This window comes from Lygodium microphyllum, chromosome 14, assembly GCF_053477565.2.
Source record: "Lygodium microphyllum isolate KBCC chromosome 14, Lygodium_microphyllum_v1.1.10, whole genome shotgun sequence".
Lineage (NCBI taxonomy): Eukaryota > Viridiplantae > Streptophyta > Polypodiopsida > Schizaeales > Lygodiaceae > Lygodium > Lygodium microphyllum.
In genome coordinates, this window is record NC_141148.1 from 112,693,879 (window position 1) to 112,712,761 (window position 18,883).

The window sequence follows — 18,883 nt, forward strand, 5'->3', positions numbered from 1 at the left end:
TTATGGTTTTCAAATACATTGTGGAATCCTTGTGTTCGTGAAATACTTGTATGATTGTCATCAGCTTGCTTGACTATTGGCATCGGCGTATTGCATTGTGGCATCGGATTCTCTACCACAAGGTTGTAGTATGCATATCTCTGCTTCATTGAATGATGGTGCATGTTTCAACTATCTCATTGATCAACAACTCCAATAGCCACTAGATTGGATGCATTGATAGTGACAATAATTACAATGGTTCCTTCTGCAAGATATCCAATACAATGTCTCCTTCAAATACAACTATAACGTATACTGTAGAATGAAGAACATAGGGAGCCCTCGAACACGCATAAATGTTCTATTGTACGTAGCAAGTCTCCCAAACATCTTGATTCTCAATATTCACAATGCAACTTATATTGCCACAATGATCTTTCCTTCGTCATAATAAACTCGTCACCTTTAAAACATGTTATCTTTTCCATATTTCACATAGTCCTTAATAACCATCTCCAGCTTGAATGAAGGAAGTCTTCTCCTAGATCAGAAGTTATGGCTCATCTTGACTTCTCCTCTGATTCTTCAAAGCCTTAGATTTTCCATGTATACTTGGTTTCGTTTATGCAAAATGTCCTAGAGAATATGCTCTTTGAAATGAACTCCATGCCCAGTCATTCATGATTTCAAGAAAATATGCAATGTTAGATCCATGCCATGCAACCATTCAAGCGATGCTTCACATAAAAATAATGGATGCATTGAAGAAAATGTGCCTAGCCTATCTACATGTGCTTGTGCGTCATGAAAAATGCAAACAAAAAGACACACACAATAGAAAACAAATTCCTAATGACGCTGACTAATGAGTTCAAATTCCTGGCGAAAAAATTCCGCTCTCAGGTTCATAATGGTGGATGTGCAACCTCATGACATTGTTGCTATCAACTGTGCTTTGTACTTGTCAATTATGCCTTTAGCCTTACATTTGAGTTTAAAAACCCATTTTGTGCCAATGGCCTTTGTGCTAGGTGCAACCAACCTTTCTTCTTGGATAGGATAGTAAATAACCTGATTTAACATTAATTACAATAAGCATAAAATTCACTTAAACTGAAAATGCAAACATTACCATTTTAATCTTTGACATTGGATGCCTTGTTGGGCCCAAAATTGGCGCCTGTTGCGGTATTTTTTTATCTTATATTGTAAATGAAAGGAGCACAGTTGAGATCTTTTGATCTCCTTCGCTAATCCAAGTGGCTCTTGTTGTCAGCAAACTGACCAGTAAGCCTCCAAACTAATTTTCCCCTTGGTTTGCTCGGGGATTGGCCTTCACCTTGCTCCTTGAAAGTCAATTGTTGGAATTCAAGTCCTAGGCTCTCAATTTTGAGCATGCATCCTGAGGCAGTTGTCAAAATCCTAAATTTTGCTGCAAATTAGGGTTTATGGCAAAGATTGATTGAAATCTCTTCCTCTAATGGCTCAAACTGCTAAAAAATGCTAAGATAACTTGAGAGATGGTTGGGGATGAGAGAGAATGGTGTAGAGAGAAAAAATTCAGAGTTTCCATTGTGAGAAATGTTGAAAAATTGCTGCTGCCCTGCTCAAACAGACATGGAAGTTGTCATCTATAGCTTAAGACCACCAAAAAGATTGCTATCCCCTTGTGTATATTGCCATCTAAACGAGAAGGACCTTGGGCTGCTATCACCTACTCTTGGAGGGCTCCAAATTACTCTCACATGTTGTAGGACTAATTGCTGGTGGTTGCAAATCACATCAGTAGGCTCTCCTTGCTCTCCAACAGCCTTCTTCTCTCTCACAATGACTGGATAGACTCCACCAGCACCTAAAAACGTTTTTCCTAGTTGCATGGACAAGTTTTGCCAAGTGGCAGTCTTCTAATTCCATTTTTCAGCTTATTAAATAAATTTTCAGATTATTATTTTTGAAAATTAATTTAATGCTTATTCTAGTGCTCGAAAAATTAATTCCACCAGAGCCAATAATTCAATTGGCTAGGTCAATTTGTCTTTCTAGTATCCCTGAGCAGTTATTATTCCTTAGACTGGCATTAATTAATAATTAATGCCTAGTCTCTAATGTCACCACCGACATCAGTGGCCAATAAATTGGTCTAGGCCCAAACCTAACATCAGGTACCACCTAGTACTTGTTAGACATAAGTTATTACAATTTTTGCCTTTGACACCCATTCCATTCTCGAGTTCCTTGGCCTGTTACCATGAAATAACTACCATGCGCATGACGTGCTAAACAACCTTGCACGTTTGATTAATAACTTAGTCAAATGCTATCGGCAAGATTTAAGTATCTCAAAATTTCACGTCCGCGTGATAGACCTTCCCCTTGAAATCCTTGTAATCGTCCTCGATTGCATTGCATTTTGCCAAAGAAAAAGCATACTGCATTGAAATTTTCTTTAGGCATCACAGTCATGACATTGGCCACTGTTGTCCAACCATGCCATATGCCCCAAACCTACTGAAAATTTCCACCCAGCATATACATAACATAAAATTGAAAATTAGTCGAGAATTGTTGCTAGAAACCCATTGGATGCATCATAACTCATGTTTCTTAACTGTTTTGACTATCAACAATGGGGAAGTATTAATTCAGCATAAACCATGGCTGAACCTGCCAATGGCATTTACTAACATGCTGCTGTCTATGGAACTAGTTGTAAACCATTGAAAATTGAGTATAATTTGATCACAAACTGATCACTTGCTGATCTGATCACAAATTGCTGCAAATGTGATCCCAAATTGATCACAAACCGATTGCAAAAACTAATCAGTAACTAACGCAAAACTGATTCCGAAAGTGACCATAAACAGGTCTCGAACTACTCAAAAACTGAGCTGAAATTGATTAGAATTTGATTTCAAAACTGAGGCAAAAGATGCCAAACTGATCATGAACTGATCTCAAACTGATGGAAAAGTATAGTCTCAGAGCCGTGGTAACAACTATACTCATTTGCATACATCTCACAGTGACTAGTACATTGAGTAGTCATCTTATGGCAGACATACTGTCAGCATAGTACCTTGGATGCATGTTGAATATATCCGAGATCCACTACATACAAGAGCTGTCCACAAGTAGAGGAGTGGAAGTGCTACCTTTCCCTTGAGCATTAGGTAATGCTCTAGGGACTCCTACTCTACTGAACTTGACTGAGCCTAAATTCGAGTCGGCTCTAACGAAAAGGCATCTAGGTAAAGGTGCAACAACTAAGGATGGTCTGCCAAGTTATCTTTTTCCATCCACTTTGCATCTATGACAATGCTGAAGCTTCACCAAGAGGCATATGGAAACTTTACCTCTAATTTTACGTGCCTCAAGCCTCCACTAGGTTGTAGGCTTTTTTTCCCCTTAAGCATTGCAATGCTGTATACTTTCACATTGCTGCAATTCCAACTTAACTAATATGCAACATTGCATCCAGTTGACTAGCCCCTCATGTGTATCTGACATGCTAGGAGCACTAGATGCATAATGAAATATTCTTGTTTGCATACTGTGGACCATTGCAATGTGATTGTGCATGGGAATTTGTATACTACTAGCCATACCAAGATATATTTTCCCATACATTGTATGTATTACTAGTAGCATTTTTCCTCATGACCAACACTATATATAGTATTTGCATGACCGCATTAATACCACGAGTCCCAAACACAGTGGACTGTATGTATGCATTGCCAAACTTGCCACTTTGTGCCCCAACATCATGTCAACTTTGTTATGTATGGGGTTAGGCATATTACCAGCCATACCCGGATATATTGGGCCGTGCATACCACGTATTGGTTGTTGCATGCCATAAGGAGTTGTACCATATATCTCCATATGCGGTCCTTGATCCACCATAGCATGGAAACTAGTGCCACCACCAAAGTAATGTGGCTACCCCATAATTGCATTGCATGCCCTACCGTCCAAAAAACATTGGATTGGCACTTCCAAGTTGGCCTTGCCTATGCATCATTTGCCCCATTGGTATCATTTGCTTATACTCACTATCCACATTTGGAACATCATGCTATTGTATTGGCTCTTCCTTCGGTGCGTCTTGCTATCTCGAATCTCTCAAAGATGATTTCCTTTTCTTGCCGTTGCTGCCCTTCTTTAAGGGTTCAAAAAGCGCATAAACTAAGGATCATTTTCCAATTGTGTAAACATTTCAAATGCTATCCTTAGGTGATCTTTAAACAGGTCATTAAATTCCTCTTGCTCTTGCTAGTCATAAGCTTTTGAAGGCCTAGAAAGACCCACATTTTGGTCCAAATCAACATTATCAGCTTGGTGTCCATGCTACATGCCTTGTCCAAGATCAAGCATTGCATTTTCCCTGACACTTTGTGAATTTTCAGATCGAGAGGCATCATCCTTGCTTGATCTCATCTCACTATTTAAAGACATTCTTGCTGTAATGCTCAGTTGAATACAATCTGAGCACTAGAGCAAAGCTTCTGACCTCCAATCAGGTACCTCATGTCCACCAATTTGAGCAAATTGATGGTATCCCGGCAATGGAACCATGCAACCAACCTTTCTTATTGGATAGGGTGGTAAATAACTTGATTTAACACTAATTACAACAAGCATAAAATTCACATAAATTGAAAATGCAAATATTATTACTTTTATCTTGGACATTGGACACCCTGTTGGCCCTAAAATTAGCATCCCTTGCAGTATTCCTTTATCTTATATTGCAAATAGGAGTACAATTGAGATCCTTTGATCTCCAAGTGCCTTTTGTTGCCAATAAACTGACCAACAAGCCTCCAAACCAATTTGCCCCTTGGTTTGGCCTTCACTCTGCTCCTTGAAACACAAATTCAGCTTCAAATCTGATATTGATTGGCTAGCCTCTTGAATCTTCTTGAAATTCCTCAATTTCAACTGTTGGAATTCAAGGCCTAGGTCCTCAATTCTGAGCATGCATAATCCTGAAGCAGTTGTCAAAACCCTAAATTTTGCTGTAAATTAAGTTTACAACAGAGATTGATTGAAATCTCTTCCTTTAATGGCTCAAATTTCTGAAAAATATTGAGATAACTTGAGAGATTGCTAGGGGATGAGAGAGAATGTTGTAGAGAGAAATTTCAAAGTTTCATCTCGAGAAATGCTGAAAAATTATTGTTGCCCTGCTCAAACAACCATGGAAGTTGTCATTTATAGCTTAGGACCAACAGAAAGATTGTTGCCCCCTCTTGTATATTGCCATCTAAACCAGAAGGACCTTGTGCTACTGTCACCTACTCTTGGAGGGCTCCAAACTACTCTCATGCTATAGGACTGATCGCTTGCGGCTGCAAATCACATCAATAGCCTCTCCTTGCTTTCCAATAACCTTCTTCTCTCTCACAATGGTTGGAGTAGACTCCTACAGCCCCTATAAACGTTTTTCCCAGCTGCATGATTAAGTTTTGCCAAGTGGCAGCCTTTCAATTCAATTTTTCAACATTATTCAGCTTATTAAATAAAATTTCAAAATATTATTTTTGAAAATTAATTTAATCAATATTCTAGTGCTCAAAAAATTAATTCCACTAGCCAATAATTAAATTGGCTAAGCCAATTCGTCTTCCAAGTTTCTTGAGTAGTTATTAGCCCTTAGACCGGCATTAATTAATAATTAATGCCTAGTCTTTAACGTCACCACCGACATTAGTGGCCAATAAATTGGTCTAAGCCCAAATTTGACATTAGATACCACCTAGTATTTGTTAGATATAAGTTATTATAACTTTTGTTTGATATCCACTGTATTCTCAAGGTCCTTGGTCTGTTACTATGAAATAACTACCATGTGCATCATGTGCTAAATAACCTTGTGCAGACCAAAAATCTCTAAATTTCTTGTGCAGATAAAGTAGAAGTCATGTAATGTTGGGTTGTCGGATGTCAATTCGAACGTTGAAAGAGGAATTGAGTAGAATGCACAATTTCGGGATGCCTTAGGATTTGTGTGTAGAGTTTAGTCCCTTTGATGGATCGTGGGCAAGCGCAGCGCTAGTAGCTACTTTTGTGGACTGAGGTGGTGGCAGCAAACGGTATTGCAGGTAGCGGTAGTTGTGGTGAAAAGTGGAGCGAGCAACAACACATGCTGTAGGTGGTGATGTGATTGGGAGTTGCACAGGTGTTGATTGGGAGTAAGTGGCGTGCTAAGTATTAGGGAGTAGGCGGAAACGAGTAGGGAGTAGAGGGCAGAGCAGAGGTGGCGGCATTAGGCAGGGAGCAAGGGCACACGCCACAACTCGACTCATGTTGCACAAGTATGTGTGGTGACAAGAGAGCAGGTGGGCACTTGTACGAGGTGCAGAATAGAGTGTGCGTTGTTACAGACATACCATGGTCAAGTGTACGAATTAATTCTTGATCATGCCATGTGAATCCACACTCCATGCAAATGCACCCTTAACAGGACAATCTCGAGCCAACCATACGAACCCACCCTTGCCATGCCATCATAGAACCTTCTAGAAGATATGCCATGTCATCTCCTGCATTATCGATGATGTCATCATGGAATAACATTCTAGAAGATCTGTAGCCGCGCTTCAATACCTATAAAAGGAAGGGCTTGCTATAGAGCTCCTTAGTCTTGCGAAATTGTTATGGGAGCACTAGATTGTGCTTGAGAGACTAGACTAGATGTAAGATTTATTACAAGAATTTTGATTACAAGATAATCCCATGTAGGGGCACAAGGTATAATGATAACTTAACAAGATACAGAAAATCCCACAACCTGAGATTGTAGGTATAGAAAACAGGACTCAATAGGATATGAAGGATCCCATAACTCGGGATTGTAGATATAGATACAAGATATCAGAATTACAAGATCTCTCTCGATGGGGATGAACAAGATATAAGAGAGTACTAGACAAGATCTTGTACTATGAGATTACAAGGGGACAAGACAACAGGAGTATAATGGAAGACAAGACAAGACTAGATACCATGACTAAACAAAAACTAGAACTGAAACTCAAAATTACTTCCTTAGAGGTCTTGACTCACTTTCTAGCCAAAATGAGTACCATGGAGGCGACCGTTGAAAGGATCGTGGCCTCTCTTCAAAACCTCCAGCAACAAATTCAAGACTTGAATGAATGACAAGCGCAACTTCAAATAGAACACCCTATGCATCTAGGCCGGACACTTCAAGAGATGCAAGAATAGATCAAAGATTTGCAGAACAACAAAGAAAGTGATCAGATAATTCTGTGTGTTTATCTCACCCCAATAAGAGAACCCAAGATCAGCATGCCAGAGAAGTTCAATGGTGATCGTTCGAAGTTCAAGGGATTTCTGCAACAAGTAAAGCTCTATACTTGCATGTAACCAGATAGGTATCTAGATGATGCTTCCAAGGTGGGATTCATTGGGACTTTGCTTCGTGGTCAAGCTTTATCATGGTTTGCCCCAATCTTGGAAAAGAATATGCTAGTTGTTTATAACTATGAGACATTTCTTTGCAAGCTCACTTCCACATTTGGAGATGCAGACACTGGTTGAGTAGTAGAAACAAAACTTCGGAAGCTATGACAAGATAGCCTCCTTGCCTTTGCTTATGCATTTGTATTTAGGCAATTAATCTATGACCTCACTTGGCATGACGTGTATTTTATGAGCCAATTTAGATGGGATCTTCAAGATGACATCAAGGACCTCCTGCTCACTATACTTGAGTCAAAAATACTTTATGATTATACTATGCAAGCTATCTAGTGTGATAATAGATTGTTTGAGAGGAATCAAGAAAAGTGAGAAGAATTAAGGTCTCGCCAATGGAACCAAGCCCTAATCAGAGAAGAAACCAAGCCCGAACCGATGTAAATATATAATACCAAAATTTAGCCCTTGACCCCATAAGAAAATCAAAGATGAAGAGAGAATTATCTATGTCTATATTGTGGAAACCCTGGACACATCACCCTAAATTAAGAGGGCTAGAACCCTAAGAGTTGTTGCAACCATCCTCGAGCAAGAAAACAAGGATGTCTGGTCGTAAATGAGATCGTACAACTAGACCTTGATATAAGAAAGGGTCACTTGATCCCAGCCACACCCATGGGAACTTTCCTTGTTATCACAATCTGGATGATCCTGTTGAGAAAGACCCTTTCCCTCACCACGACGTACGGAACAATCCGTACGGTACGAATTTGTACGTTAAAACATGCCTGTTTGGGCCACCTGGCCTGCGCGTCCTCATTCCGCGTTTCTTGCTCCCCCGCATCTCGCATTTCCCGTGTTTCCTGCACTGTTGCACTTTTTTGGGGGGTAGGAAGCCTTGGATACCTCATTCCACCCCCTTTTCCAAATTCCAGCCATGCAAAAGGTGCTCCTCTTTGGATTCCTTCCAGCTTGCAGCCCTCTCTTTTGATTCCTTCTAGCTTGCAGCCCTCTCTTTGACCGTTGACCCCTCTCTCTTTGACTGTTTGAACTTTGAACTTTGACCCTTCTCTCATCTACAAAAGGTGCTCCTCTCCTCCATGCTTCCACACCAATTTAGCAAGCACTTACAAGTTACCATTCTCATCTTTCTCTCTTGGATCTTGATTCTTGAATGGACTTGTGATTTGTCATTCTTGAATCTCATCTCCCATCCCCTCTTTCGCGCACCCTATCGAAGCATTTGCCATTCTCAAATCTCATCTCCCATCCCCTCTATCCCGCACCCTATCAAAGCATTTGCCATTCTCATCTCCCATTCCCTCTCTCTCACTCTTGCTCTTTCAACTTTAACCCAACCCTCGGGCCTCTCGAGTCTCCTTCCCTTTCAACTTTCAAGACTCAAGTTTCAAGAGTCGAGACTCAAGCATCTCTCTCTCTCTCTCTCTCTCTCTCTCTCTCTCTCTCTTTTGGGCCTCTTTATTCGTCATCGGCACCATGACTCGTGAGAAGCACAAGACCTTCAATTTGCATGCGATCCATGTGGAGAGGGACACAAAGAAGTAAACTCCCACCATTGGACATGTAAGTATTGCAGGAGGCGCTATACAAGTGGTGCAACTCGACTTCTTCAACATCTTTCCAAGACGGGGGGGCAAGTTGCTCCATGCAAGGAGATCTCTCAAAACATTGCAGAGAAGATTCTCGCCAAGATGAGAGGGGGATCCACAAGAGGAGAAAGTGGCTTTTTGGCACCAACTCCTATGCCTACTAATGAGGAAGTATCCAATGTGGGCGTATCTTCAACTGATGCAAGAGAGGCCTCTATCATTGGTGGTGGGGGCTCCACATCTGCATCCGGCTCGAGTAAAAGACAAAGAGTGAAGGCTTATGCGGTGTCGGAGAGACAATCGTGTCTCTCTCAAGCTCCCGGTTATGCGCGTGGATCGGTTGCCTTTCTTAGAGAAAGGTAAGGACTTGCGAACATTGAAATTGTACGCACGGTGATTGAGTGCAATCTTGCATTCAATATCCTAAAGTAGGAGCAATGGAAGAAGATGGTAAAAGCCATTGCCAATGTGGGTCCATGTGAAGGATGGACCGGTGTCACATACAACGACATGAGGACGAGAAAGATTGATGAAGAGAAGGAGAGGATTGATAGAGCCCTTGATTCTATTTGGGCCGCATGGATAAAATATGGTTGCTCCATTCTCGCTATGACGGATGGAGCAATCGTAAGAAACGGGGCATCATCAACATACTCGTCTCATGTCCACTTGGCACTTACTTTTTGCAGGCCGTTAATACCGGCAAGAGGGGGAGAAAAACGATGGGTGCATTCATCTACCACCACATTCGACAAGCTATCATTGAGGTATACATTGCAATTTGCATTTTAAATTTGTTTCACTTTCTTTCATTGTGATAATATCATGGTTCATAATTGAAATTTGATTTATACATAACTTGTAATTTGTAAATTGTGGTTGTAGGTGGGCCCCTCAAATGTGGTGTAAGTTGTTACTGACAATGTATTGAATTGTTGATGCATGGGCTGTTTGCTTGAGGCCGAGTTCCCTACGATTGTGTGGACTCCATATACAAGTCATTGGTTGGACTTACTCATGGACATTGGGAAGCTCAAGTGGGTGAAGAGGGTGGTCCGCAAAGCTACATCAATTGTTACATTCTTCATGGTAAATGTAAAGGTGCTTACGAAGTATCGTGAGCATAGCACATTGGAGTTGAAGAAGCCTTCTTTAACTCGCTGCTTACATGTGGTTATTGTTGGAGCGCCTTTATGAGGTGCGGTCCTAGACAGTGGTGCCCACTCTATGGAATGAGTGGGATGAGCATGAGACAGAGGAGGCCAAAGCCATGCAACTCTTGTGCCTTAATGAGCAGCTTTGGCAAAAAATCCGTGCCGTTGCCATTGTCGTGACTCCCTTTTATAGGGTATTACGTATGAGTGATTGCAAGGAGTCCACCATGGGCCTTCTCGTTCACTTCTTTAGAGCAGCATTGATGGAGGCACGTGCTTGTACAGTGATCACAGAGACACAACATGCACATGTTTTAGAGATAACAGAGAGGAGATGGGCGTGGATGCATAAGCCCATCCATGGTTTTGCTGCATTGGTACATCTGGCCTACAAGTCACCAATGGTCATGGATGATAGAGAGTTCTATTTAGACCAGCTTGCTTATTTGACTCGTGTGGTTCTTGTTGATGACCGCAATGCAGTGCTAGAGGAGCTAGGATGCTATGCAGATCAGAGAGGGCATGTGGCTTTTGCTTCTCCCACTTGTTGGAGGAGTGAGTCACTTGTGAAGCCTTTATTTTGGTGGCAAAACTTTGGATACGCATTGGAGACCCTTCAGCCCTTAGCCATGAGGGTCCTTGGCCAAGATTGCTCTTCGGGTGCATGTGAGAGAAACTAGAGTGCTTATTCTCTCATTCACACAAAGATTCTCAATCGGCTTAGCACATGACAGTTAGAGTGGCTAGTCTATTGCCGCACTAACTTACGCATGATGAGGGCTATGATGAGCATTGGTAGTCCGAAGCAGGTAAAGTTTAAACACTTAACCATAACATTTAAAATTTGTTGTTTTAACTTTTAAACTTTGAATTTGAAGTTTAAACTTTATACTTTACAATTTAGACTGTAGCATTTACCATGATCAATCTTACGTGCATCACTGCATTGTGTAGGTGAATGTTGATACGTTCAAGTTGACAGGCGACACTCTTCCGAGTATACATAAGGAGGTGGATGAGGAGGAGATGATTTTTGTGGAGCTCTATAGAGAGCTTATAGCAGCAGATACTCGTGACACTCGCGGTCAGCGTGCTTGTGGGCGAGGAGTTTGAGTAGGTGGTAGCAGGGGTATGGTCAATCGACGCTCTCCATCATCGAGGAGGGGTGGTTCGAGTGGCTTGCAGACATACGTAAGGCAGGGCTCTAGTAGCTCACATCCTGTGCCTCATGATGACATCCCCCCCTTGCCTACACAACTGCCACCTAGGGAGCCATCATTTGATGATGATGTAACCTCATTAGTGAGGATGAGTATGAGTGTGTCTCATCATCGGATGTCGAGGAGTCATCTTTAGACTCTCTTGATGAGCACTCAGATGGTTCTGATGATGATGATAGTAATGCCTCATCATAGATTCATCATTCATATGACAGGTCTTTTTTTTTTTTGTATCAGATATACTAGACTGTAGTTGTATTGCATGTTTTGCGTAGCCTATGCGACCGTGATGGTCACCCTCATGTATTTATCTTATTCTGTAATGAAATGGCTATTTCCACTTTAAACATGTATTCTATGATCTATCATTTAATGATTTATGGTTTTTGTTATTTAAAAAATCATCTTAAATTTTTTCGTACTAATATCGTACTGTACCTTATAAAATCATAAGGTACCAATTAGTACCGTATTTTATCGTACCGTACCATATTGTACCTTTTGTACCTAGCAACTATGCTCAAAGCCCTGGTCGACTCCGGAGCCTTTGCATGTTTCATTTATGATGGCTTTGTGCATAGATACCAAATTCTTGTACTCCAAAAGACCAAACCTGCAATAGTTGAAGCCGTGGATGGAAGACCTCTAGCATCCGGAGATATTACCAAGGAAACCTGACCACTCTTGGTCACTCTTTGGGATCACAATCTCGTGTATGCTTTAATGTCATATCTAGTTCTACAAATCCAATCATCCTTGGGATACCCAGGCTAAAGAAACACAACCTAGAAATTGATTGGGTTAAGCAAAAGATTAGACCTCATGAAAATTAAGGAAAGTTAGTTAATCTAGGAGCCAAAGCCTTTATGCACACTGTAAGGCAAGAATAACTTACATGATATATCATATACCAGCTCAAGAATCTAGTAAGGATGAGTCAGTCAAGCTACCAAGCCAATATCAAGAATTCCAAGATGTCTTTGAAAAAGAGAATGCAGATCTCTTGCCCTAACACATATCATATGATTGTGCCATAGAACTCCATGAGGGGGACTCAACCACCTTTTGGACCCATCTACAGGCTATCCCTTGGATGAACTAGCTGAACCACGCAAGAATATTGATGAGAACTTAGCCAAGGGGTTATTAGGCACTTGAAGTCTTCTGGTGGAGCCCTAATTCTATTTGTGAAGAAGAAAGATGGGTCACTTAAAATGTGTGTGGATTATCGAGGACTCAACAAGATAACAACCAAGAATTGATACTCTTTGCCGTTGTTACCAAAGCTCTTGGAACGCCTTGGAAAAGCCAAGATCTTCACAAAGATTGATCTATGAGGGGCTTACAATCTTGTTGGGTGTAAAGGCCATTTATGCGCTCTCTCTTGTATATATTACTTCACACATGTGAACCCACATTAACGGGTGTAAGTGTACTATACCCTAAGTATAAATACATTCTTTTATTCTTTGTGTGTACCACACTCGTACACACCTATCCGACGACTCACTCTCACTCTATCACTGTCAAACACTCTTCAGCTCCGAGTTATCAAACTCCTCGATTACTATGCCTGCTCTTAGCTCTCTTTCTCTATCCGCTTTCTCTTCGCCTCTGCAAATTGGTATCAGAGCCAATGGCTCACACAAGTTGTTGAGGAGTAGACCAACAAGCATAACAGTCTGGCAGATTGTTGAGGAGTAGGAGACACGACAAGTCAGTCGAAGACTGCACAACAAGTCAATCAAGCTGTTGGGGAGTAGGCGAATAGGTAATAGTCGATGGCAGACTGACGACATGTCAGACGGACTGTGTGACAGGTGACAGGCGACCATAGTCTGGCTTAGGCGACTCGCAAGTTTCGGGATGAGCATGCAATCAAGACTAGTGTGACGGGATCTGCATGCAGCCAGATGGATCGGACATGAACGTGATGTTAGACGGGCTGCATGACGACCGGCGGGGCTGGACAACGACCTCTATGTGACGGGCGACAGGTTATCCTGTCACATGAACGACGGGTAGAAGGTCAACGACACTTTTTTTCTCTTTAATTTTCTTCACCTTATTTTCCCCTCTCTACCGAGTGTTTACACCTATAAGCACAGAGTGCAAATCTGTGCAAATCTGTGTTGTAAAATTTGGGGCTTTTCCCAAATTTGGTGCCTGACACATATTGCAATGACCTCTAGACCATACATTGCAGACATTGAGTGCACAAGCCTCAGAAACTTTTGGGGATTCTCAAATGCAAATGAAATTTTTGCTTGGATGAGCCAATTTCTTGGAATTTGTGCATTGTTGGACCCTAAAATTTGGGGCTTTTGTAAAAATCGTGAAATTTCTGCAACATTAGCCCACATTTGATGCTTGGGATGATGTATTTATGTGATTGGAGCAGATTCACTGCAGAAAATTTGGGGCTTTTCACATTGGTGATGTATTTTTGAGTCGTTTTGAGACTGGACAGTGAAATTTGCAGCAGATTCATTGCTGAGTGGGAGTCTTTAGAGTTTTGGATGCTTCAAATGTTGAAAAAGGGCAGCTTCTCTTGGTACATGCATTGCCGAATACTCATTATGCAGTGAAACAATGGTAAATACAGCATTTGGGTCATTGCACTTGGGAATTTTGGTGATGTACCATTGAAGTGGGAGCTATGCTTAATACAAATGTATCAGATTTGATTCGTGCATATGCTGTAATTAGTACTTGAGACTGAAATTTGTAGCTAAACATCTGCGTTTTGGACACTTTGGAAGTACAAAAGTGTGCACTTGCTGTTATAATTCAGAAACCTTGCTATTGACTGAAAGCATTCAGCCCTTTATTGCAGTTGTGTATTGCTGAAGATGGCTGGCAGTGCATCTACATCTGACACAAAGAATCTCTTTGAGATTCGTAAATTTGATGGAAATGGTTTTGATATTTGGAAAGATTTTACATAGGGTATACTCTTTCTAAAGGATTGTGATGATGCTTTAGAAGAACATAAGCCTGTTGGTTTGTCAGATGAGGATTGGGCTAAAATGAATAAAAAGGCCATTACTTACATTAAAATGGCCGTCATAGATGATATCTTGGTTGATATAAAGGGGCTTAATACTGCCTATGTAGTTTGGGAAAAGCTTAAGGCTATTTATGAGGATCAGGTACATCTCATGCGGAAGTTGGTCAACTTGAAGCTTGATGAGTCCAAACCTGCCTCAGAGCATTTGAATGCTTTCACTGGTATTTTGAGTCAGTTACAGGATGGAGGTTTGCCAGCTTTTGATCCTAAATTGAGGGCTATCTTATGATTTTGCCTGATTCATGGGAAGCATTGATTGTCTCATTGAGCAATAATCCCAACTTGACATTTGATGGTGTGTGTGGTTCTATTCTGAATGAAGAGATTAGACGCACGGCAATTGGGGAAAATAGTGGATCAGCCTACAATGTAAGAGAAAGACCTAAAAAAAGGTATAATGCTGCAAATAAAAACAAAAATCGCAGCAAAAGCAAGGAAAAACAGCAAGATGTAACTTGTTATCAATGTGGTCACAAAGGGCATAAAAAACCCGATTGCAGGTACTTTAAAAAGGAACAAGAACGTAAGAAGGAGGCTAATGCAAAAGGAAAAAATAATGACAAGGATGGCAGCTCTACCCCTAAAGCGATAGAAAAAGCAAATGTGGTATCTAGTGTTGTTATTGAGGAGATAGAAGATGATAAAGATGCTGATTTGTTGGTTGCATTTTCAGATCCGCTTGCTATGACAATGGAGAACATGTATATCACTAAAATGGATGTGATAGATGCCTTGTTGTCAGCTCATGATGGTTTGTCACAATCGTGGATTGCTGACAGCAGTGCTTCTTTTCATGTAACTCCATCTTTGGAGTGTTTTTCTACTTATGCAGAAGGTAATCTTGGAAATGTCTACCTTGGCAACAATCATGCATGTGATATTGAAGGAATGGGCACCATACACCTGGCTCTAGAAAATGGTAAGGAATTGATACTTCATGATGTTAGATATGTTCCTGGCATCAAGAAGAGCTTGCTTTTTGTTAGGCAGCTTGACAACAAAGGCTATTTCACTACTTTTGGTGGTTGTATGTGGAAAATACAGAAAGGATCTATGCTAGTTACTAGAGGTGGTAAAAAGGGGACTCTGTATTATCTCTCCTGCAAGGCACTTCCTAGAGTGTTTGTTGCAATTGCTAAAGTACAGTCACACATGGAGTTGTGGCACAAGCGTCTTGGACATATGTGTTAGCCTGCTCTTCTTCAGTCTCAGTCTGTCATCTCCTGGTTGTGAGCTCCTGTCAGAGTCTGACAGGAGACAGAGGAGCTCTGTCAGGTCATTTTGGTGGCTACCCTAGTTAGCCAGCAGCCCTGGGTGTGTTACAGCCCAAACTGGGCTGTTTTTTGTCCAGACTGCCCATTTTCTGGACAGTCGGCCAGATCTGGCCAAAGTCGGCCAGATCTGGCTGGTCGGCCAAATCTGGCCAGGTCGGCCAGTTTGGCTGGTCGGCCAGTTTGCTGGCCTGGCGGCTATTTATATCAGCCCCCCCAGTCAGTCCAGCATTATGCTCTGCAGGTACAGCACTGCTCCCGTCGCCTCCGTCTCCGGCATTGGTGCTGCCACTGCTTCCAGTCTGTCCTGGTTCCCTCACTGACGCTCCGGGCTGCGTGCAGGGACTGTTCTGTCCATTTCAGTGTATTCAGCATTCATCTCAGTCAGTGCAGACTTTCTTCCTTCATTCTTTGCTTTCTCTCTCCTCTCCTCTGTGTTCGTGTTCTTCCGTTGCGCACTCTCACATGGTATCATCGCCTGATTGAGAGCACGGAGGACATACCCTCAGGAGTGAGATACCCTGCTGCTGCTGCCAACAGATCATCCACAGCCAGGCGACTGCTACAGGAGGCTGTTCAGCCTGCGTTTTGCTGTCCATGCTGACTGCAGAGGCTGCCACGTCATCCAGCGACGCAGCATCCCTGCGTTTTCCACCAGGCTGCCCCTCCTGTTGCTGGGCGACCTCCCTACAGGCTGCGTTTTGCTGTTCTGTAGGTCGCTACCACCTCAGGCGGCCCTTTTCCTGCTGGAGACCTCTATCCGGGCTGTTTCCTGGTGCTGGTAGTCTCTTCTCTGGTGTTCGACATGAGTACTCTTTGCGTTTTGCAGATCCAGGTGTTTCTAGGCACTCTCTGCCTGCGTCTTGGTGGTTGGTGACCACATTGCTGGTCCTATTTCGACAGCGGCACAACTTTCTTTGGTATTTTGCAGATTGGAAGATGTCTTACCAGTTTTCAGGCTTTGAAGACTCAGAGGATGAGCTTCTCTCTCATCATTCCTCTGAGCGGAGGCGGGATTATCGTGAAGTTCGACATCGGGAAGAACCTCCTCGCACTCGTCCTTCTTCAGTCCATGCATCTCAGAGGCTTCCATCTACTGCGAAGGTTTCTTCAGTGAAGACTGCTTCAGATGTGCGGATGCCTTCCTTGATTCCCTCTATACAGGTGCCGATTCTCCCTTCCTTTCCGAAGGAAGATAAGTTGGATGGTTCCAACTACTCCCTATGGTCATGCAAGGTGGCTTGCATCCTTGATACCTTTGACCTTTGGGAGCTTGTTTCTTCCCCCATCGACCGACCCCCCGTGGATTCGTCCGATGGCACCTCTCTGGACCGTGCAGCCTTACGGGATAGGCTCAACTCTCGAGCCCGTTCCTTTCTTTTTATGAGTCTCCATGATTCTGTTCTTGTACATGTTCACAGGTTACAGACCGTGGCGGAAGTGTGGACAAAGCTTGCATCTTTGTATCAGCACAAGACATTTACTCACAAGATTTCCCTGGAGAAGAAGTTGCGGATGCTCAGTCTTGATGGTTCTTCTTCCATGAAGGAGCACATCACGAAGATGGAGGATATGCGAGGCGAGCTAGCCTCTCTTGGTCGTCTGATATCATCTGAGGATATGGGGATGATTCTGTTGATTCAGCTGCCATCACCCCGTTATGATGTCTTCTACACCAGCCTCATCACTTCGAGGACCCGTGAGACACTCCTATGGGAGGAGCTTTCCCCGCTTGTCTTGGAGCATGACGAGCGCCTCAAAGAGGTGGGAGCCAGTGGCTCCACCAAGGCATTTACGGCCGGCACAGGTGGTGGCAAGAAGAAGAAACAAAAGAAGGAGAAGGCCAAGGACAAGAAGGAGGAGAACAAGAAGGATGCGAAGGAGAAGAAGCCCAAGTGTCCCCATTGTGGGAAGGGCACTCATCCCGAGGAGAAGTGTTGGCAGAAGTATCCCCATCTGAAGCCTAAGGAGAAGGACTCGAAGGCGGCCCCAGCCACAACAGAATCTGCGTTTGTGCATGTCTTTGTTGAGGAAGACACTGCCCTAGCTTCTACCACACAGGAGGAGCCTTGGCTCGTCGACAGTGGAGCATCTTCACATATGACCTTCCGTCAGGATTGGCTTCAGGATCTTCGTTCCAGAGGGGGTACAGTCACCATTGGTGACAATTCTACAGTTCTTGTTCGAGGCGTGGGGACTTTACCTATGTTTTCTGACAGGCGGTCTTCCTCCGCCAAAGTTCTCTATGTCCCTGATTTGGGTTTTAACCTATTATCTGTGCATGGCCTTACTCAGTTAGGTACCCGAGTCATTTTTACTCAGGATGGAGTCATAGTGGAGGATGCTTCTACAGGTGATGCTCTTTGGACAGGTACACAGGAGGGTGGGCTTTATACGCTCACAGCCTTGGCTGTGCGGATTTCCCATGAGCTTGGGCTGCTTTGGCATGCTCGGTATGGTCATTTGAACCTCGATTCTCTTCGCCGTGCTTCTCGGAGGAAGATGGAGGGACTTCCTGATTTCCCTCCTCTTCACACTTTGTGCCCTAGCTGCTTGAGGGGCAAGCAACACCGGCAGCCTCACCCGCACGTTGCTTCTAGGCGGGCTACTTCTCCGCTTGAGTTGGTTCATACCGACCTTTGCGGACCTTTGGGCACGGCCTCCCTTGGGAAGGCCAAGTATTTGATGCTGATTGTGGACGACTTTAGTTGTTATGTGTGGCCTTATTTCTTGGAGTACAAGAGCGAGGCGTACTCCCGTTTCTGTGAGTAGCAGGTGTTTGTGGAGACCCAAACAACTTCCAAGGTTCGTGGTGTTCGAGCTGATCACGGTGGCGAGTTCACTTCTCATCTTTTCTCTCAGTTTTGCAGGGATCATGGTATTCGGGTGGAGTATTCCCATCCGAACACACCATCAGAGAATGGTGTGGTGGAGCGTGCGAATCGGACCATGATTGAGATGGCTCGATCTATGCTGGAGCATAGGAGTCTTCCTCATTTCCTTTGGGGTGAGGCGGTGGCTACAGCGGTGCATATTCGCAACCGCTCTCCGACTTCGGCGTTACAGGACATGACTCCGTATGAGGCTTTCTTTGGGAAGAAGCCTTCCGTGTCCCATTTTCGCA

General features: G+C 43.0%; 1 protein-coding gene across 7 annotated transcripts in view; it reads left to right on the forward strand.

Moving 5' to 3' along the window:
• Positions 1-18,883, forward strand: part of LOC148026003 (uncharacterized) — a 90,930-nt gene that overhangs the window by 25,290 nt on the left and 46,757 nt on the right. Inside the window, exon 1 of one of the 7 annotated variants that reach the window (XM_087693237.1) lies at positions 5,893-9,811. The exons of the other annotated variants lie outside the window; for them this stretch is intronic. Within the exon in view, the coding sequence (XP_087549363.1) occupies positions 9,623-9,811 (189 nt within the window). The 5' untranslated portion in view covers positions 5,893-9,622. Of the gene's footprint in view, positions 1-5,892; positions 9,812-18,883 lie in introns of those variants that run through there. 7 annotated transcript variants of the gene reach the window in all.